The sequence below is a fragment of the Chionomys nivalis genome, chromosome 18 (assembly GCF_950005125.1).
Source record: "Chionomys nivalis chromosome 18, mChiNiv1.1, whole genome shotgun sequence".
NCBI lineage: Eukaryota > Metazoa > Chordata > Mammalia > Rodentia > Cricetidae > Chionomys > Chionomys nivalis.
The window spans coordinates 17,692,970-17,715,366 of NC_080103.1; the positions used below are offsets into that span (position 1 = coordinate 17,692,970).

Below are 22,397 nucleotides of genomic sequence, written 5' to 3' on the forward strand. Positions count from 1 at the left end.
AGGAATTCGAGTTCACAGGCTGGTGCATTGGAGGTGTGTGTGTGTGTTTGTGCGTGTGCTGTGTGCATATGTGTGTGCGCTTGTGTGTGTTTGTGTGTGTGCACATGCATAATGTGTGCATGTGTGTGGATGCATGTGTGTGTGTGTCTCTGTGTGTGAGGCCACTCAACAGCAGGGCTTTGGACAGATTTATTTTGTCCCCCAATGAGTGACCTAGTGGCTAACAGGTACCTGAAGTCATTTTGTTTCAAGTCAGAACGTAGGAAATGCAAATGCCCCCAGCTGTGTACGAGGGAACACTTGCTCCGGCAGGTGTCCTGTCAGATAGCCCCTTCTCACTTCTTATCACTTGAAAACAATTCTCAGCCAGCGCTATCGGCAATGGGGTTCTGACCATAGTCCGAGGACCTAGTCACTACTCCATTTCTGAGTCAATTAGATTTTCCTTACAATTTTTTCCCTTTAAAAAAGTAAATATTTATTTTTTATGTAAGGGTTTTATATATATACAATACAATATATATTATATAATGTATAATATAAATATTATATTATTTATAACATAACATATATAACATACAATATAACATATATAATTGACTATATATTGAATATATTGAATTTATATTATATTCAATAATGTAATATAAATATATATACTATAAAAATATAAGTATAATATATAATATTTATATTTTATGTGTGAGTGTTTTGCCTGCGTGTATGTGCCCACGTGTATGCCTGTTGAGGCCAGAAGAGGGCACCAGATCCCTGAAGATACAGATGGTTGTAAAGCCACCATGTGGCAGCTGGGAAGCAATCCTGGGTCCTCTGAAAGAGTGGCCATGTAAGCCATCTCTCCATCCCCTGTTGAAACATGTTTATTAATTGAAAGGACACCTGTTGGGATGGGATGGCTTCAATAACTGTATGGGGGGGGTGCTCATTAGTTCCCATTCTCCTGGGTCTGTTGAGAGCTGGGATCGCATCTGCCACATCAAGGACCCATCCTCTGTAGCCTCCCAGGTCCTCTGTGTGCAGCCACTAGCCTTGTGGCCAGTCTGGGAAGCTGGTGTAGCCTGGAGCTCATGGCTACTTGAGATACAGGGGCTGTGCTTGTAGAATTTGGGCTCCACCCTGCCTTCTGTTACCTTGTCTACCCTGTCCCTGAGCCGAGAGTGACACAGATGGGTGGGGCGGCCTGGGAGTTAGGCACGGAAACCTGCATTGTCTCAGTGTTTACTACCACGTGCCCCACAGGGCCCTGTGGGAGCAGGGAGAGAACAAGCTGTTCACAGAATAGACTTCCCAGGAGGCTTGGAAAAGCCTTGGAGATGCCCATTGCCCTCTGGGTGTTCCAGTGCTCCCCTGGAACCCGGGGCCATGCCTGTTCTGCTCACTAAAGCTTTTACTGGGCAGACATCCAGGTTCAAAACCAGGAGCCAGGCTGGTCCGAAGGTAGTGAGTTCTTTCAGCTGACTGTTCACAGTCAGCCATTTGTGCTTCCTGTTGTCTGACAACAGTTAGCTATTTACAGCAGTTGTTGGCAACTGTTCACAGTTGTGTAACAATTGTTCACCCTGTCAATTGTTAGCAACCGTTCATGGTCGCATAGCAATTGATTACCCTGTTCTCACTACTGTACTTGACTAGTCTTAAAAAAAAAAAATTAAAAAAAAAAAAAAACCAGGAGCCAGTGACATGGATGGCCAGGGGGTTGGGCAGCAAGGGATGGTGTATATGGTGCTGGAGGTGTGTATGTGGGGGGTAATTCTGGTGGACAATTCTAGAAAGAGTCTCTTCTTAGGACCAGCATTGAGAGCACTGGTGCTGAAGTCACTTGAGAACAGTGGAAGGAACATAGTTAATCATTTCTATTTAATTTTATTATGTGAGTGTGCATGCATGTTTGTGCCAGTGCCCGTGAAGGCCAGGACAGAACGTCAGGTGTCTTCATAGCAGAGAAGGTTAGAACCATTGAGTTCTCACTGCACCCCTGGAAGAAACGAATTCTATCAATAAACATGAAATTTCACCTGGATTAAAGGTGCTTTAATCTCAGCACTCGGGAGGCAGAGGCAGGCAGATTTCTGAGTTTGAGATCAGCCTGGTTTACAGAGTGAGTTTCAGGACAGTCAGGGCTACACGGAGAAACCTTATCTCAAACTACAAAAAGAACGAGACTTTTCCCTTGTTGCTTGGAGGCTCGACTGCTCTCTGACACAGGTGTCTTAGGTTACTGTTGCTGTGGTAAAACGTGGACCAAGAGCAGCTCAGGAGGAAAATCTTTATTTCATCTTCCAGTTGTATTTCATCCTCCAGGGAAGGGGTGGTGAGTACTGACTTGCTCAGATGGCTGGCTTGGCTGCTTTCTTATACTAAGGTAGCACGGTAGCACCTTTCCCCCATGGTATTGGCCTCCCTACATCCATCATTAATCCAAAAACTACTACAGGCCAGGAGGTGGTGGTGGCATCTTCAATCCCGGCACTTTGGAGGCAGAGGCAGGCAGATCTCTGAGTTCAAGGCCAGCCTGGACTAAAGAGTTCCGGGATAGCCAGGTCTTCTACACAGAGAAACACTGACCCCCCCCCCCCAACACTCAAAACTACTACAGACTTGCTTTACAGGCAATCTGATGGAACATTTTTTTCAACTGAGGTTCCTCTTCCCAGATAACTGTAGCTTGTATAAAGTTAAGAGAAAAACCCGCCAAGACCACAGGATCGGCCTACATCACAAGCAGGGAGCTTTGGATTGGGGTGGGCTGTGTGCAGCCCACCTTCTAGATCCAGCCTTCTTTGCAGAGCCCCAGGTGAGAGGACCTTGGGCTCACTTCTCGACCCAGACCTGACACTGAGCCCTTTACACTCTGCTTTGCTGGAAGCCTCGTGAGACCCTGACCCGTTTAAATGTCACTTCCACACCACTGTTCCTGACATCCTATAATAATCCTGGGTGAGGGATACCCCAGGGTTCCTTTGGGATATGAATCTCTCATAGCAGGTCAACAAACCTGGCTTTGCTGGGACAGCCTGTTTGTCTCTGCCATTGACTTAGACCCTTCGTTTGAGACTGTGGGGCAATACCAAGCAGCCCAGGACTGTAGCTGAAGTCTCACAAGGAAGTGGGACAATGGCAGTGGAGCTCTCGTGTGCGAGGGAAGACTAGGGATGTTCTGGGCTGCATGAACCTTCAGACCACTGAGTTCTGTTGATCTGACCCATGACAAACTCCATGAAGGCTGTTCAACAAGTCTGGAGCTAAGGTGTAGGCTCCACAGGGGATGCTCTGTGGAGATCTGGGATAAGATTGGAGGTTTGTAGAAGTCAGCACTTGCTTGATTCAGCGGGCTTGGGTGCTGGAGGCTAAGAGTGGGGGTTACCTCTGTGGTCCCAGACCTTAGGAGTCTGAGTGGTGACATAAATCTCCTTTGGCCAGGTTCCCTGTGCTCAGCCTGCACGGCTTTCTTCTCAGGTAGTCAGGCATGCCTGGAGTACCAGAATGTTTCCCTGAAGCCTTTGGGAGCTCTGCCCAGAGCCTTAACATCTGAGGAGTAGCTGGCTGACCAACCATGCGTTTGACCAACCCGCTGTCTGCCAGCCTGTGTGTTGGCCATGGCTCCCCCAACCCCTCAGTTTCCTTCACACTGAGTTTCTAAGAGTAAAGTTTTAGGGATGGGGCAGAGGAATTAACCCTGGAAGGCAAGCCTGAGTGGTTTGGATGAAGAGCACTTGAAATGGTAGGAATGGGAGGCTCTGTGGAAATGCTTCACAGCTGAGTGGGCTACCCCTGGCAGGTGAAAAATAACGTCTTCTTGGGAAACCAGCTTATTTAAGCTTTGGCTCCACAGCCAGCGCAGAAATATTCAAATCTGCATTATCTTGGATGAGGTCACCTTTGTGAAACAGTTGTTAGGCTCCCTCAAACCCCAGTGTCTTCTCTATGTTAAAAATTATTATTATTATTATTATTATTATTATTATTATTATTATTATTATTACTTTGTTGCTGGGAGGTGGGGATACACAGATTTGATCCTAGCACTCAGGAGGCAGAGGCAGGTGGATCTCTGTGAGTTCGAGGCCAGCCTGGTCTACAGAGTGAGTTCTAGGATGGCCAAGGCGACACATAGAAATGCTGTCTTAAAAAGAAAAGCAAAAAAAAAAAGTATATTTTTATTTTATGGATATGTTTTGCCTGCATGTATTTTTGCTGTGACTTGCCATGTGGGTGCTGGGAAGAGAGCCCAGGTTCTCCAGAAGAACAGCTAATGTCTTAACCACTGAGCCATGTCTCCAGCTCTATAATAAAAATGTATTATTATTATAGGGTGCACACATGCATTTCAGCACATGTGGAGGTCAGAGAACAACTCTGGGGAGACAGGTCTTTCTTTCTGCGCTGGGATCTGGGGCTACAGCTCTGGCTGTCAGTGCCTTTTTGCTTCTGAGTTGTCTTACTGGCCTGTTTTTTCCATGTCTTTAGTACAAAGATTTTTTTTCAAGATGAATTTTTGTGTTATGTGAACGAGTGTTTTTTTTTGTTTTTGTTTTTGGAGACAGGGTTTCTCTGTAGTTTTGGAGCTTGCCCTGGAAGTAGCTCTTGTAGACCAGGCTGGCCTTGAACTCACAGAGATCCCCTGGCCTCTGCCTCCTGAGTGCTGGGATTAAAGGTATGTGCCATCACCACCTGGCTGTGAACAAGTGTTTTGTCTGCTGCTTATCTGCGTGTGCAGCATGTGCCTGCTTATCTGCGTGTGCAGCATGCGTACGCAGTGCCTGTTTATCTGCGTGTGCACATGTGTGTGCAGTGCCTGCTTATCTGCATGTGCAGCATGCGTGCGCAGTGCCTGCTTATCTGCGTGTGCAGGATGTGTGCGCAGAGCCTGCTTATCTGCGTGTGCAGCATGCGTGCGCAGTGCCTGCTTATCTGCGTGTGCAGGATGTGTGCGCAGAGCCTGCTTACCTGCGTGTGCAGCATGCGTGCGCAGTGCCTGCTTATCTGCGTGTGCAGCATGTGCCTGCTTATCTGCATGTGCAGCATGTGTACGCAGTGCCTGTTTATCTGCGTGTGTGCATGTGTGTGTGCAGTGCCTGCTTATCTGCGTGTGCAGCATGCTTGCACAGGCCTGCTTATATGTGTGTGCGCATGTGTGCGCAGAGCCTGCAGAGGGAGAACATTAGGGCCCCTGGGACTGGAGATGGTTGAAAGAGAGAGCTCTCTCAGGAGAGTGCTGAGAACTGAATCAGGGCCCTCTGCAAGAGCAGCCAGTGCACTTAACCTCTCCAGGCCCTGGCCTTGGCTTTATTGAGACAGTCTCCCGATGTAGCCCTGGCTGTCTTTGAGTTCATGATGCTCCTGCCTCAATTGCTCAATCTCTTGAATGATTAGATACCCATATGGCTCAACACACCTGGCTACAAAGGCTTTCTTCTTCCTCTTCTTCCTCTTCTTCCCCTTCTTCTTCCTTTTTCTCCTCCCCCTCCTCCCCCTCCTCCCCCTCCTCATCCTTTTTAGTCTGATAACAACAACAGTTTCACTTACTGTATTTTCAAGTCCTCAGGTGTGGTATCCAGGAAGAAGTAAAACAAAAGAAGCCAGGAGATGGAGGTCAATGTAATATAACATTAATACTAGGGGGTGGTTCCTTAAATGTAATCAAAGGGCCAGGAGAGGCTTTCTGTGGGTCCCGCTACCCCAGGACTCTCTAACAGCAGGGGCTCTGCCAGCTCAGCCTGGTCTCCAATTCCCAATTCTCATGCCTCAGCTACTCCCAAATGCTGGGATTACAGGCATGCTTCACTGTTCTGCCTACAAAAATGTTTTTCTTTTCTTTTCTCTTCCTTCCTTCCTTCCTTCCTTCCTTCCTTCCTTCCTCCCTCCCTCCCTCCCTCCCTCCCTCCCTCCCTTCCTCCCTTCCTTCCTTTCTGGCTTAAATGATAGGTTTTTGAACAACACTTTAAAATTGCAAGCCAAGTGTGTAATGGAAGATACTATTAAACCCTTGAAAATACCAGAAAAGATAGTTCAGTGGATAAAGGCACCCGTTGCTAAGTCTAACAAACCGAGTTCAACTCTCAGGCCCCACAAGGTGGAAAGCAGAGACCTGACTCCTTCAAGCTGTCCTTTATCTACATGCACGGTGGGACCTCTGACTTTCTCCCGGGAATAAATCAAAATTATAAAGTCCCCGAGGGAGAGGTTATTTGAAGAGCCTTATTCAAATAACCTGTGAGAAACAGCCAAGACAAGATTATTCTGGGCCAGAAACCCGTAGGGGGCTAGAGACCATTACAATTAAACCACAACCATCATTACGGTTGTTTATTGTCATTTTGATGATGAGGACTTTAAGGGACTGCCACAAGGGATATGAAACAGTTTCAATGTGAAAATCCTTAGGCTGCATGTATAGGCAAATTTATGCTATTGAAGGAAGCTGCACTTGTAAAATTATTGCAGCCTCCTGCTTTAGCCTTGAAATTCAGGGTTGCATTCTCGCAGACGCGGCTGTGTCCTTCTTCAGAGGAGCACGGGCACCCTCTAGTGGACAAAATTGAGCGGCACGCCAGTGCCCTGCAAAGGAGCGATGACTGCCACTAGGGGAGCTGCAGAGGTGTGTGTGTGGGGGAGGTTCCCAAGGGAAGCTGGCTAGTACATTTAGCTATATGGGGGCGCTCTGAGATGCCCCACCTCAAAGAATAGAGTGGAAAGGCCGTGAAGGATGACATACACGCATGTGCCTTCATATGCAGCTACATATGTGCCTTTCACATGCAAATATACATACATACATACATTCAATGCATATATACGCACATGCATTCCGCTCACATATAAAAATGGAAAATAAAAAAAATCAGAAGAAACAAAGTTGAATTAAAGACATTTCCCATGAAAGATGAGTTTCTCCAACTTTTCTGCTGTTGGACTCTTTCCTTACAGCCCCTGGGGGCATGCACAGAAGGCACTGACCCCTGGAGTTTCGAATAGTGGAGCTTTGAACTGAGTTTCTTTGTACTCAGTCTCTTAATGTCCTGTGTCTTCCATTGGCTGCCCTCCCACAACCAAGGCACACTCCCTGGCTCCCATCAATCCTCCGCTGGGTCACCATCTTTCCTTCCCGGAGGCTCTCTTTGCCACTTACTTCATATCTACACAGACACAACTTCAAACCGCTTCTTATCTCCAGCGGCGGCAGACTGGGCAACGGGGGCAGTCAGAGGAATTGAATGGAGCAGCACTAGGTCTGTCCTGAATTGGCAGGCAAGCTGGAGCCTAGGCTTAGAGAACGGGCAGGTGTCGGGGAGGCAGCAAGCAGGTACTTCTCCAGGTCACACCACAAGGGCCAGGTGGTCGGGACCTGCTGTTCCTTCAGCGTGAGCAACACACTGTCCCTGAAGATGGGCCACAGCAGAGTCTGTGCCACATACCTGAGATGCTCTGGCTACAGAATGAGGGGCACACAGGCCTCGTTGGAAGGAGGGGCCCTTCCTCTCATCATCCACCCTGTGGTGCATCCTTCACACACAGGAAGCAGGTTCAGAGGCACGAAACCTGCCACACCTAGGATGTTTCCCAGTTGACGCGCCCTACAGACGCTGTCCTGACTCCATGATAGGCAAACAGACGGCCTGACTCATAGTTACAAGAGTTTTCAGGCCTGCCTGGTGTTGTCTTGGGCTTTCTTTTCGCTATTGGTTGGTTCCAGGTGGCACCCAGGGTCTGAACATAGATTTCTAAGCCTGACGACTTTGGTTTTGGCTTAAAGACCTTCATGCTTCCTGCCCTGCCCCTTCCTAAACCTCACTCTCAGTTTAATGGCACTTGCCTCCAGGCTTCCTGAGATGAAGGGTGTGTGCGCTAGGGGGTTAGTGGCACAGCCCTTTCTGGCCAGTGACTGGATCTGTTGTCTTTTAGAGAGGCTGTGAAGGGGCTCCAGAAAGATTCAGGCTGTAGCCACAGGTGACTCCCAACCCCAGGCAGTCTGGAGAACAGCTGAGCGATTAGATGTCCTTATCTTAGTGTGCTCTCTTTTTCTCTCTCTAGCCTGCACCCTTGCAGACACCACACATGCACACACGCACACACAAATGCACACACACACACACACGCACTCATGCACCCACACTTATGCACACATGCGCACACACATGCACATACACAAGAATGCACACACATGCACACAAGCACACGTGCATACACACACACGCACGCATGCACACACACACACACACTCTCTCTCTCTCAGGTTGTAGGCTGAGGAAATAGCATCCTCAGCAGAGCTGCTCTCTCTTCAGTATCCTTGCAGTCTGTCTTTCTTCTAGAACCATCTTTCTTTAGCCTTTATTTTTATTTTATATACATGTCTTTTTGTTTTGCCTGCGTGTATAACTTTGCACCTCATGTGTAAATGAAGTGGCTTTGAAGGCCAGAAGAGGGCATTGGATTCCCCTAGAACTGGAGTTATAGACTGTTGGGAGAAACCATGTGGGTGTTGGGAATTGAACCCAGGTTCCCTGGAAGAGTAGTCAGTGCTCTTAACCACTGAGCCATCTCTCCAGCCCTGGAACCGTGCTTCTTTTCTTCTTCTTCCTCTTCTTCATCTTCCTTCCTTCCTTTCTTCCTTCCTTCCTTCCTTCCTTCCTTCCTTCCTTCCTTCCTTCCTTTCTTCCTTCCTTTCTTTTTTTAGACAGGATTTCTCTGTTCAGTCCTGGTTGTCCTGGAACTCACTTTGTAGACCAGCCTGGCCTTGAACTCAGAGATCTGACTACCTCTGCCTCCCAAGACAAGAGCTGGGATTAAAGGCATGCGCCACCACAATCTTTTCATTTTCATTTAAAATGGGAATGCTCTAAACTGGGCAAAGAACACTCAAATGTGGGAATAATCTGATTTTTTAAAAAATTTATCTTCTCTTGAAATAAGTAGGCTTATCCTTTTGAACACTCTGTCTCCGGTTTGAACACTGGCGCTAGGCTGTGGAATGAGCCTAACTGAAGGAAGGTCCCTGAGAGTGAGCCTTGAGGTTTCTTAGTCGGGTCCCACTTCCTGTCTGTCTCTGCTTCCTAACTGTGACTCCAGTGTGGGCAGCTGCTTGTGCTCCTGTACCATGGCCCTTCTGCTAAGGTGCATGCATGCGTGTGTGCGTACGTGCGTCTGTCTGCCTGCCTGTCTGTCGCATGTGTGTTGATGCTGGCGGAGGTCACAAGAGGGCTCTGGTTTCCCTGGGACTAGAATACAGGTAGCTACGAATGGGTACTGAGGACTCAGATCCTCTGGAAGAGCAGCAAGAGCTTTTGTCTGCGGAGTCATCTCTCCAGCACCTGTCACAAGAAATGAAAAAAGCACCTACAATTCCCGGTTGACGTCACTTGAGCTCTCCCTCACTCGGCCCCCCAGGGCCCGTCCAGTAAGCACAAGCCTGGCTCTGATAATCTTCTGATAGACCTCTAACCTTTCGGTAATAACAAGCTCAGATCCCTGCTTCCTGGGTCACACTGGCATCTGAGGGTCTTTAGACCTCTGTACGCCCTGAGTAGTGATGGAGCGGACACGCCCTTCCGCAAGAACGCATGCGCAGGGAGTGACGGCACTGTCCAGTCAGCCACAAACACTGACGACACAGGCTTCTCCCAGTTTTCAATGTTCAGGATGTTCAAGTCCTTCATCTTGTCAAATGTCCTCCTATAGACTCTGGGGTCACAGTCTTTTCTGAAACATGCCCTCGCTGGCAAGCACGTACCATAGCTGGGGGTGGGGGTCGATTCAACAGATGTTCAAGTTTGGCACCGGAGGTGTGCTGGAAAATGCAGTTTTAGCACAGTACTGGAAAATCTCGGGGTTGGAACCGAGAGATTTAAGCTTACCATTTCTGTTTTCAACTCTCGAGTCTCTGTAGGAGAAGCCACACTCACAGGCTTGTACGATTCACGCCTTTCATTTTGCTCTGTGTGAGTAGCAATATGGCCTTCAAAGTTTCGCCTTAATGAGTGAGTTTTTTTTTTTTTTTTGATTCCAGGAGACTCTAAGTGATAATTTAATTTTCATAGTTCACCACCAGGGGCCAGCAGCTGCCAGGTTCCTTGATCATTATCTGGCTTTTATTGCCCTGTTCTCTACAATCCACCCCTCCAGTTAGCCCTCTGACTACTCCACACCTTTGTCTTGCTGATTTCTTTTTTTTTTCTTTTTCTTTTTGCAGAATATTTATTAAGGTTGCTTAATATACAATTTTTATTTGACATTTTGGAAGTCCTTTATTGTAAAGATAATCCTTTTGTCTGGCGACAAACAGCAGCCACAGCGATCATTCTGGACCTCCACGCTGGATAAAGTCCATTTCTTCTTGAGATATAGGTTTCCTTCTGTACTTCTGAGGTAAGGTTTTTTTTTTTAAAGCATTTTTATTTAATTTTTTAATATTTATTTATTATGTATACAATATTCTGTCTGTGTATATGCCCGCAGGCCAGAAGAGGGCACCAGACCTCATTACAGATGGTTGTGAGCCACCATATGGTTGCTGGGAATTGAACTCAGGACCTTTGGAAGAGCAGACAATGCTCTTAACCTCTGAGCCATCTCTCCAGCCCCACTGAGGTAAGGTTTTTAGTATTTCTGCAGTGTCTGGGGGCCCCGGATGCATCAGAAGATCTGGGGATATGCTTCCTTTAGAATGCTGTGAAATTACAGAAGAGTGAGAGGGTAGCCCAGCAGATCTCGAAACGTCGGAGGCACTGAGTTTAGGATTGTCTCTTCTGTCAGGGAACCTCATTAATGGAGTATGTGGCTTCACTACCTGCACGACCCTGCTGGCGGAAGCTGTCTTGCTGCCCATCGTGACCCCCGATCAGGGGCCGTCTTGCTGATTTCTGTACCATTTGCGTCCTTGAGTACAAACTTCAGAGAACAACCTTGGCTGACTTCATCAAAAAAGAAACTGACTTAGGGAGGACTCTGGGGCTGAGGCAGCTTAGACAATGATCAGGAGCAGGGGTAGGATGCTGAGGGGTGCGTCCACCATCGGCTGCTGAGAGGCTGTGAGGCTTACTATCGTTACTGAAGCCATCTGGATGAAGTGCCTAATACCTTCTGATTTCTTTTTGCATATTTTTCATTAATATGAAGAGTATTGAAGAGAATTAGTGTAGGGGTCACACTTGGGTCAGGTGACCTTGAAAGACCCCAGTAGGGACCTTCTCTCAGGTGGAGACCCCTGGACTCAAAGACCAGGCCGAGACCACGGGTCGGATGCAAACTGCAAGAGGTTTATTAGGTAGACACAGGTACCTGCGGGCGGCAAAGTCTTTCGGAGGACTTGCGCGGCTGCAGACTGGGAGGAGGTCTTTTTATAGGAAAGAGGGCAGCAAAAGCAAGTTTTACAGAAGCAGAAGCGTGGTTATCGGAATGTGGCAGGGGGCATGAATGGTTTTTCCTCTCCCAGCATGGATGTCTGGCAGCAGACATCCTGTTTTTATCTTATAGATATCCTACTTTGCAGTCATCCTGCTTTGTAGATGTCCTATCTTATAGATATCCTGTTTTCCTCTCACAAGAGCAGGCTAGCTGCTGATCCTGAGAATCTTTCAAGCAAACAGGACGTTCTCCCGGGAGCCTGCTAGCCTGCTAGCTGCGGGTTCTGAGGAGGGGGTCTGTAGGGTCTTTCAGACCTCTGACCCCAGACGTCCACTGGTGTGAATACTGGTGTTTGTTTTGAGACAGAGTTTCCCTGGATAACTCTGGCTTTTCTGGCCTCAAACTCACAGCAATCTGCCTGCTTCTGTCTCCTGAGTGCTGGGATTACAATGTATCTCCTATTTTTTTTTAATTTTTATTTATTTATTTATTTTTAGAAATTGTGACCATTAAACATTTATAACCAACCCTTTTAAAATGAAAATAAACATTTATAAACAACTATTTTGGGAATTTGGGCATTGTTTTCTCCAAACTGCTTTCTACTGTTTATTGGGCAAAGTAGTTTTAGGGTTCATGGAGACCTTTTGGTGAGTCTTGTTCCATCAAACCACATTAACCAGGAAGGAATCCAAAGGTTCTCATCTTCTGTGGAAACAAAAGCAGAACCTCTTTTCCAAAGTAACATATCTTTAGACTCAAATTTTGAAGACAAGATAACTTTAAAATATCTATGTTGGTTTAGCTTAGCAGCCCCCACCCCCCCCGGAATCAATTGTCCCTCTGCAGTTAGCTCATTAACAGTCAAAAATTCAAAGAAAACACAATAATATACATAATCCAGACTCTTTATGTATTTTCCATCTGTATGTGATTTTTTTCAACTCTATTACTTTTTAATATTTAATTATGTTTTCTCCTTTAATCTATGACTTTATTTCTGTACTCTTTCTTCTCTCTCATAAGCCCACATACATTTATCTAACATCGTGACTCATTTAGAGGTCTTTTTCATCAGAATCTGTCTTTATTGCTTATCTGCAATCATTTTCTGACCAGGAGTGTCCTTTTTTTTTTAAATGCTAAGCAGGAGTGGCTAGGACCAACTCTACAGTCCTGCCTGTTAGCTCCACCCAGTCCAACATGGCAGAGGTATGTTCACTGTCTCTGTGAGCCATGCTCACCGCCCCAGCTCCAGGAATGCTGTGGTCTATGTTGCTGTTGAGCAACTAGTACTACACTGCCCATAAACCCCATTAAAGTGCAGGACCTCCTAAAAGAGCCAGAGTTCATGCTGCCAGCACAAACCAGGAAGCCATCTCTTAAAGAAACCATGCAGATTTTGCTGCTAATGCTGAGTCACGAAGCCTTCTATCTTAAATGAATCATGCCTCTGGTTGCCTCTAGCAAACAGAGCCCACCCCATAAAATGCTGCTACCAAGAAGCTGTGCTTAACTCTGCTCTTTTGTGTCTAGAATTCCTTCCCAAGCTCCCTCAGGTTTTATGTGGATGTAGTTGGCCCATGTTGGTGCTATTATGTAACAAGACTCTTAATCTCAGGGTCATGGGTTTGGACCCCATGTTGAGCACCACTTGTAAGTGGAGACTGCTGGTTTATTCCTGACCACCCAGACCTGAAGAATCGCATCAAAGCTATATTAATTACAACACTGCTTGGCCAATAGCTTAGACATAATCCCAGTTTGTTTTCTCTGTCTACCTAAGTTCTGCCCTATCAACTAGGCCAAGGCAGTTTCTTTATTCATTAACCAATGAAAGCAACACACAAACAGAAGGAACTCCTACACTAGAGATATAATATAGAAATAAATACTTTATATTGGTATGGATCTTGGTCTATTGATACAAATTTAAGGTCGATTTTATTGCACTGTGTATATGTATTTCTGCTTTTGTTTAAGGTATTATGTTTATGCAGCTCATTTAAAAATGTAATGTATAGTTATGAAATACAAATTAATAGATGGTTATCTATACTAATCAAATTTTTAATTACATTAGTTAGGTTTTCTAGATATATAGAGATATATTTCAATTAGACAAATAATCTTCAACACTTCAAAGATCTATATAGAATATGGCATTTAAAAGGTTTCAAGAGCTTAGACTTTTCTTGACAATGAGACATGTCTGCTTCTGGCAACACCAACTACTTTAGAGAGGTTGATGTGTGTTGGAGAAACTCATATGGAATTTGCCTTTAATGCGACAAGACTAGTCATTTGAGCAAGAAACTGCTCTTGCCTGGACTGCTTGATGGCATGCTGTGTAAACTGGACAGGCAGGACCCACAGAGAAATGCCTGCTGAACTTGCCTAAAGGTGAGACAGTCCTTCAGGGTTCCTGCTCCATGAAAGAACTGCCAGACATTCTTCAGGGCACAGAGGACAGCAACTGATAAACTTTGTCAGTAAAAGTCAAAACAGATCTTCAAATTTCCTGTTTCACTGAAAAGTCTGCCAGATACTATGGGCCTGTAGGCTGAAGATGGATGCCCCAATGTTACAAAAGAACTTTGGTGCCTGTCCAGGTAGCAAGATGTCTCTGTCAATTTTAGAGTTTTGGAACTTGCTTACAATGCACTTCCTGTTTACTTAGGTAATGTTATATCCTTCTGGGGTCTTTGATGGAGTTGAAGACATATAATTATAGTTTTCCTTTGTTATGATAAAAGATAAATTAGATATAAATATTGTAACTAAATATTTCTTGATAACTGTTTTGTTAAATGTAATTTTTACTATGTTAAAGTTAAAACTTTCCTTTTTATTTAGACAGAAAAGAAGAGATGATATGAGATGTCCTTCTGAATAAGTATTGCTTTTATTGGTTAATGAATAAAGCTGTTTTGGCAAATGGCTTAGCATAGTAAAGCCAGGTAGGAAATAGAGAATAGGCAGAGTCAAGGAGACAGCTTGTAGCTGCTGAAGGAGAAGAACACGCCAGAACGTTACTGTTAGGCCACAGCTTCGTAGTAAATCACAGATGAATAGAAATGGATCAATTTAAGATGTAAGAGCTAGCTAGAAATATGCCCGAGACACTGGGCAAATGGTGTTGTAATTAATATAGTTTCTGTGTGATTATTCGGATCTGGGTGACTGGGAAATGAACGAACAGTCTCCATTTACAGGGATCCACCAGACGTCCAGATTGGGGCTGCTGAGACCTCAGCTTCCTGGGCTGAACAACTCCCAGATTGTTGGCATTCCTGTCGGGAGGCAGCCATTGTTGCACTGCCTGGACCATAGCCTGCCAGGCACTGTGATGCACGTATGTTCATCCTGTCAGTTCTGCTCCCCAGCTACTACAGACGGGTGATTACCTACTCATAACCAGCACGTGGGGCCTTATATTAAAGTGCTAGTCTCCTCTGGAAACACTCTCGCAGACAAACCCAGGAATAATGTCTTACTAGGCATTTGGGCATCCCATGGCCTAATCAAATTGACACGGGGAGTTAAGCAGTGTGGTCAGATTTTATTTAATCGGAGACCAGTGGGGATGACCAGGAGCAGAGAGGGAAATGTATTATTCAGACAGACAGGTTATAGCTGGAGCTGCGTGGAGATTTGGCATCTTCTGTTTTGGTCAATAATGGAAAACAATTAGAGGTACCTAGAAAGAGCAAGGGACCAAGGGAGGGGGTTTTGGCATGTAATAGAGACCAAAGTCTAATGCCGTTAAATGACTAAACACACATGTCCCAGTGTGGAGTGAATTTTAGAGTCACACACGTAGAGGTGGCCTGGAGCCCTTTGAAAATTCCTCAAGGAGATCGGGGAGAGCTGCTACTGTTTCAGGCTTTTTGTGACTCTCTGATTCCATCTATGTAACTGCTCAAACAACATTCATGGAGATGCCAACAATAATAGGTTATGAGGTCTAAGGTCCAAGTATTTATTGTTGTTTGAGACAGGGTGCCCTATAGTTCAGGTTGCCCCCGGGCTTGCTATGTAGCTGAAGCTAGCCTTGAACTTTTGATCCTCCTGCCTTTTCCCTCTGAGTGCTGGATTTGCTGGTATGTATTAATACACTTGTCTGGATCATAAACATCCAGTATGGCTTTTGGAGATTTCCAAAAGGATGACAGGGATCTAAAGCTTGTAAGAAGTTCCTCCAGCAATCAAACCACGGCAATTTAGAAGTGACAATTCTCTAACTTTTAACATCAACATTCAGGGGAATTCCTATGTTTAGTCTGCATTGTAGTTTATAAAAATCTATATTGCCAGCTATTTCCCCTAGCAGGAATAGAAAGATATTCAGAAGGGTTTGATCAGTAGAAAAAAAAAATCACAGCTCAGCTGATGCCTGATTTCCTCAGACTGCTATGAGCTTCTCTCCTGAAACTCTACTAGATGGGGAAGCTCACTAAAGCCTCATTGGTTGTGTTCACAGGTATGCACTCGTCAAAAAGTCTGTCTTCCAGCCTGCTTTATTAGCCATGAAACCATTCTCCTTCCCATGCATTATTGAAAGTCCTGAGTTTGGTAGAATCAGAAGCATAAAATGTCGGAAATGGGTGGAACTGCTTTCAGAACAAAGCCTGGAGAGTGGGCAGGCTGCGCAGCTTGGCCCTTTGGGGACACAGATCACCTGAGCAGAGACGGAAGCAGTGGGGGATGGACCAGCCTTTTGGGTACCCCTCTCTTGTCTGCACTAGGGGAAATAATCTCTTTGGTTCTTGCTGCTTTTGTGGTCGTTTCAGCTTTGTGCTGAGATGAGAGAGCGTGAGAGCACCGCGGAGCATAGGAAAGTTTAAAGGAGGCCACTTTGCCTCCGCTGTGAGAGGCACAAACAGAGAAGACGGACTTCAGGACAAAAAACACTATCAGAGACAAAGGCAAGAGCTTTCATAATGAGGAGATGATCAAAGCACCATTAAAACAGTAAACATAAGTGTGTCCTCCTAAAGCTTCAAACACCAGGCGGCATCAATCTCTCCTTTCAGGAACCAACAGGGAAACTAGAAAAAAAAATCAAGATTAAAAGAATCTGAGCAATGCTATCAACTACTTTGTCCTAATTAATTGGAACATCACACCTTCTATCTTCAAATTTTTTTTTCTTTTTCTTTTTTTTTGGTTTTCGACACAGGTTTTGCTGTAGTTTTAGAGCCTGTCCTGGAACTAGTTCTTGTAGACCAGGATGGCCTTGAACTCACAGAGATCTGCCTGCCTGCCTCTGCCTCCCAAGTGCTGGGATTAAAGGTGTGCGCCACCACTGCCCGGCTCCTATCTTTAGAATTTGAATGCTTTCTAGATGGGTGTGCTATGATTCCACAAGACAGACCATAGGGTCAGCCATAAAACCTGTGGAGCATGTACGGCATCTGCTCTCACAAGCCAGCAATCAATGATACAAAATCTGAACCGCCTATTCCTAAAGGACCTGCAGGTCCCCAGGGAATTCAAGAGGGAAGTTAGAAAATGCTTCTACCGAAGGGATAATGCAAATACAATGTAACGAAGTTTCTGGAATGTATCTGAAGTGGGTTTAGAGGGATTTTTTTTTTTTTTTATGACTTTAAATGCTGACATTAGAAAAACAGATCTAGGGCCTGAAGCAATGGGTCAGTGGTTAACAGAACTGGCTGTTCTTCCAGAGGACCTGGGCTTGAGTCCCAGCACCCGCACATGCAGGCCAAACACCCATACATATAAAATTAAATACATAAATATAACAACATTAAAATCAATAAAAAACAAAGTTTTCCTATTGGTACCATGAGCTTCCTAAAAAAGAAAATGGAAAAGAAAAAAAAAAACAAACAAAAAACAAAAAATCAGGTCTAGAAAGGATAATAGTATCAGTCTTTGATTCAATAAATCAACACCTTGAGCTCACTTTGGGGCCTACAGAACTGAGTGGCACAGACAAGGTTCCTGCCTCTTGGTGGCTATGGTCCACTGACAGAGCCAAATCATAACCAGGCCAGCATATATAAATGTACAATTCAAATGATGCTATGTTGTGGAGGGAGAGCAAGGCCCTGTGCGATCTTGTTTCCACTGGGCCACTAGTGGGGGCTCCTTGAGAAGGTGACACTCAAGTTCAGTGAGACCTGAGCTAAAAACAGGTGGTGGATTCCAGGTGGAAGGAGCTACATGGGGACACAGGTGTGCATGAGATGAAGGGCTCAGAGCACCCCCTGCAAGAGGGGCTGCAATCTGATGTGTAAGGGGACCATCTGAACAGCCAGGGCTCTGGACAGCAGGGGCAGCTAGACTTTGTTTTTCTCCTCTTCTGTATTTGGGTGTCTGGGAGCAACTTTTTCCCCCTTCATCCTGCCCCCAAACAGATGCAAAAATTCAAAGCTACAGAAGGGCTAAGGGGCAGATAAATACCCGGGGAGGGCTTGCAGGGCGAGCTGTCTGCTGTCACAGAGAATTCCCGGGGATGGTGGTGTGAATCAGTCTGTGGAGTGTCTGGCTGCTGTGCGCAGAGCTCTGGGTTTGAGTCCCAGTACTGAATAGACTGGGAGTGGTGGCACAGACACGCGGTCCTAGAACTCCAGAGATCAGAAGTTCAAGGTTAACCACTGTCACCTAGCCAGCTGGAGACCACCCTGGCCAAGGGAAACTTTGTAGCAAGAAATATACTTGATGGGAGGTCTCCAAGTCTTCATTAGAGGACGGTCTTTGGTGTTGACTCCTAGGATTGGGGATGAGAATGTAGGGTTGTTTCTACTATGGCCTGCTTCCCCATCCAGGGGCCTCCCCAGGTCCAGGGGGTAGTTGTGTGTGTTGGGAACAAATGCTGTTATTATAGGAAGGATAGACTCATTTCTAGAACGTTGTCATTTAAATCTTTAATTCTAAATACTCATGGCTATTCTTTCAATCAGTCAGTCGTTATTTTGAGTATAAATGGCATCCTATGAAGAAATTGATGTTCATTTGCCAGCCCAAACCATGACACAAATTCTTTGCCTGGAGTAAGCTACATTTCAGAACGATGCACATTGAGGGTCAAGGCTTAGTACAATTAATGTTTACTGTTTCAAAACGTATATTTTAGGGGGCTGGAGAGATGACTTAGTGGTTAAGAGTATTTATTGCTCTTGCAGAGGACCTGGTTCAGTTCCCAGCACCCACAAGGTGGGTTAAAACCATCTGGAACTCCAGTTTCAGGGGATCCAACACCTTCTTCTGACTTCAGAGTGATGCATAATGCATACACTCAGGCAAACACTCATATACATAAAATAAAAACACTTTTTAAAATTGCTGTTATACTTTTCTTGACAGGTTTGCATTATGTTATTTAGACTGACTGAAACTCTTGTTCAGCCTCAGTACCTGGAGTAGCTGGGACCCCTGGTGTGTACTGCTCGTGAAGGTTGGTCTTGAACGTCAACTTGGTAGGAGTCAGAATCGCCTAGGAGGCACACCTCTGGATGTATCTGTGAGGATGTCCCCAAAGGGGATTAGCTGAGGAAGGGAGGCTGTCCTCAGTGGGTGACCCATCTATAAAAGCCCTGTGTGAGCCTGCCTGTCCTCACTTCTTCCCGGGAGACTGCATCAGTACCTGTTGCTAGCTGTGTTGCCATCAGACTCCACCTTCTCAGGTTTTCTAACATGGACGCAAACACCAGCAACTCCTCAGGAGAATCCAGGCTCAACACCAGCCTGGGACTGCTGAGGCATCCAGACACATGGATGACATATCGCCTGGATTCTTGGCTTCTCCAACACCCAGACAGTCATTGCTGATAATCCTGCCCCTATGTACGTCAGTTTAATAAATCCCTCTTTATAGCGTAAGCCCATTCTGCTGGTTCTGTCCCTCTAGAGAACCATGTCCCAAACACCACTGTATCCCTCTTTCACAGATCTATATTCCTGGTCATGGTGTGTTTGTTTGTGCCCTTATGTGTGCACAGAAGTCATGTGCCCTTATGTGTGCACACTTGAATATCATTTGAAACTTCATGTTAAGAATTGGATCTTGGGATGGGGGTGTAGCTCAATGGGTAGAGCGCCTCACATGTTTGAAACCCTGCGTTTAATCCCCAGCACCACATAGACCTGGTGTGATGGCTTAAATTTGGGAGGTGGAGGCAGGAAGGTCAGAAGTTCAAGGTCATCCTCTGCTACATAGTGAACTTGAGGCCAGCTTGGGACACAGAAGACCCTGTCTCAAAAAAAAAAGGGGGGTCTTACACAGAGGATAAAACAATACTCTATAAGACAGAAAACACTTACATTAATAAACTTAAAGCATACACAAAGCAAAATGAAAAGCCCAAAAGAGTATAGTCTTATTTTCTGGCAGCACTTACTCCAGCGCTCTGGGATACTGTCCCCAGGAGTTCTGGCCTCCTGTATGTCCAGTGCCCACTCCATGCCCCTGACTCAGGGCCTCTGGACCTGCTGAAGGCCCGTTCACTTTTCAGGCTTCCATCCAGACACCAGGTGTGCTACGGAGCCCTGTGACTGCTCTTGTGAGACTCTCCCTCTCCCTCTTTCCCTTACGTATCTGTTCACTGATCTGACCAGATGGACCCTCTCAGAGGCAGGAGTCTGTTACTATTACTCACCAATGCAAGACTTTCTCACAGCTGTATCCCTCGCACACAGACCTTACTAGCTGCTCACTAAGCCCTGGTGGACTGAACGTGTGAGCCAGCCTTTGCACAGCTCAAGGTGAGTGGTGGCGCACGCCTTTAATCCCAGCACTCTGGAGGCAGAGGCAGGCTGATCTCTGTGAGTTTGAGGCCAGCCTGGTCTACAAGAGCTAGTTCCAGGACAAGAACCAAAAAAGCTACGGGGAAACCCTGTCTCGAAAATACAAAAAAAAAAAAAAAAAAAAAAAAAAGGTTAAGTAGTGATGTCACTAATCTGAACAGTAGGAGGGACCGCAGAAGCTTGTTGTTGTTGGAAGATGAAGTTCTGTTCAAGCCTAGGAAGGCAGGGAGACCCAGACAGGGGTCAGAGATGCCAAATTAGATGAGTGACAGCATTTGAGTGTGATGGCGGAAGGATTTGTGCCGCTGGAGGGAAGTGTACATTCTGGATGGTAATTAGGGATTTTCTGTTGGTTTTCGATATTGCTTGGGAAGCATGCTTCTCCCAGGTCCGTGCCAGGATGTGCCGTGGTAAAGGTTCCTCCTGGACCCTTCTCTACCACCACGCCTGTGTCACTGCTGCCAGCCTGGAGTGGCTGGTGTGGGGTGCTGGCACCTTGCAAGAGGAGCTGGCTTGTTGGCTGGAGGGAGGGCTCTGTGTTGTGTAGGGTGCAGCCAGCCCTGGCTTAGGGTCAGGAGCGCCATCTGCACCTCAGGCACTGTGAGGCAGCAGCTGTCTCAGCCTAGTAAGGCAGAGTTGACACAAGCTTAACAAATAGCTTTTCCAGGAGCTTTGTAAATTTCCAGGCTGCTGGGCCATATTTCCCTGTAACTGCCAAGACCTGAAGGGTGATCAGCGAATGTAGGGACTCACCACAGACTTGGAAAGGACTCTGGGGCTCAGGTACCCCCCCACCCCGAGCAGACTCTTCCTAAGAACGAAAGATGTTACAGCAAGAGTTTTGGTGTCTTGAATAGAATTCTCTATCCAATCTTTACAAGTGTGACTGTCGTTAGACATAGACATGCCCTTCAGGTGCAGGTGTGACTGTCGTTAGACATAGACACACCCTTCAGGTGCAGGTGTGATCATCATTACACATAGACACGCCCTTCAGGTGCAGGTGTGATCATCATTACACATAGACACGCCCTTCAGGTGCAGGTGTGATCATCATTACACATAGACACGCCCTTCAGGTGCAGGTGTGACTGTAGTTACACATAGACACGCCCTCCAGGTGCAGGTGTGACTGTAGTTACACATAGACACGCCCTCCAGGTGCAGGTGTGACTGTAGTTACACATAGACATGCCCTCCAGGTGCTGTATATAAATTGAGTCTTTGTTACTTTAATATAAAGGAAATGTGATTTTTTAAAATTTCCTTTTTTAGAGTTGTCATTTTTGTTTCGGAGTCACATGTAATAGTTGTATATATCCACCCGCATTGTGATACTTTGATTTAACACAGCCTTTAATGTATTTTATTTATTTATTTATTTATTTTTCTTTAATGTATTTTAAAGGAATTCTCTAGTAGGCATTCCTTTTGTCAGGGTGAAACAAAGCATGGCTTTGTCTTTCATATAAATTGAATATAAATGTGGACATATTTCTGAGTGTATGTTCGTCTCTGCTGTGTTCCTGGGTTGAACATCCTTAGTCCTTTGGGAAATGCAGCAGGGGTTGACACATCCTAATTTAAACGAGAGGAGGGAGGACTGAATGACAGGCACGAAGTAGTAGGAGCTAAGATCTCCCTGTCCTGTTCCCCACACAACAGCATCCGCACAACAAAAGGCATGAAAGCCATCTTGCACTGCATTCTGGGATGAGCGCATTGAAAACTGCAGCTCAGATGCGGCTTCCTGAGATTTCACTGCCCTCAGAGGTTGAGAGTGCTCAATAACCGAAGAACAGGGGACTCCATTGTTATTCCTGAACAAAATCTTATTGTAGGAAAGATGACTTTATTTATTACACGATACTAATGATCTGGGTGATGGGAATGTTCCCAATCCCTGATCTATTTGGCTGAAACAACCGTCCCTCCCCTCATTTCCATATTAGCTAACAAGCAGCTTTTGTAGAAATTAGCTTCCAGATGACTGTGAGTTTAACTTTGGGAGCAATAATACCATAGAGCCAGAGACTTTAATTAATTAAAAAGGAAATACAAAACAAATCCAATTATTTATTTTTGCAGTACTGGGAATCAAACCCAGGGCCTTTTGCACGGTAAGGGAACATTCTACCTCGGATCTACACCTTCAGCGTAGATAATCAGACTTAAATGTTTATATAGCAATTCAAGGGAGAGGGATAGGTCAGCTTGGCCTCCAGAGGGACTGGGGACTGGGGCGCTCCTTTGTGAACCAA

The 22,397-nt window shown here is 45.7% G+C and overlaps 1 protein-coding gene across 1 annotated transcript; it reads right to left on the reverse strand.

Moving 5' to 3' along the window:
• Positions 1-10,251: 10,251 nt before the first annotated feature.
• Positions 10,252-10,843, reverse strand: LOC130890218 (alpha-ketoglutarate dehydrogenase component 4-like). Its single transcript, XM_057794241.1, has 2 exons — positions 10,577-10,843; positions 10,252-10,378 (listed from the first exon to the last, which is right to left on the reverse strand). Exons 1-2 carry the CDS (start codon positions 10,841-10,843, stop codon positions 10,313-10,315), a joined length of 333 nt encoding a protein of 110 aa, XP_057650224.1. The 3' UTR covers positions 10,252-10,312.
• Positions 10,844-22,397: the final 11,554 nt, after the last annotated feature.

What these genes read in the sequence shown, in the direction of transcription:
- LOC130890218 (XM_057794241.1), bottom strand. Translation starts at nt 10,843, where the DNA reads ATGGGCAGCAAGACAGCTTCCGCCAGCAGGGTCGTGCAGGTAGTGAAG. An exon ending in GCTGGAGAGATGGCTCAGAG is followed by an intron (nt 10,379 to 10,576) that starts GTTAAGAGCATT and finishes ACCTTACCTCAG; the next exon opens with AAGTACAGAAGGAAACCTAT.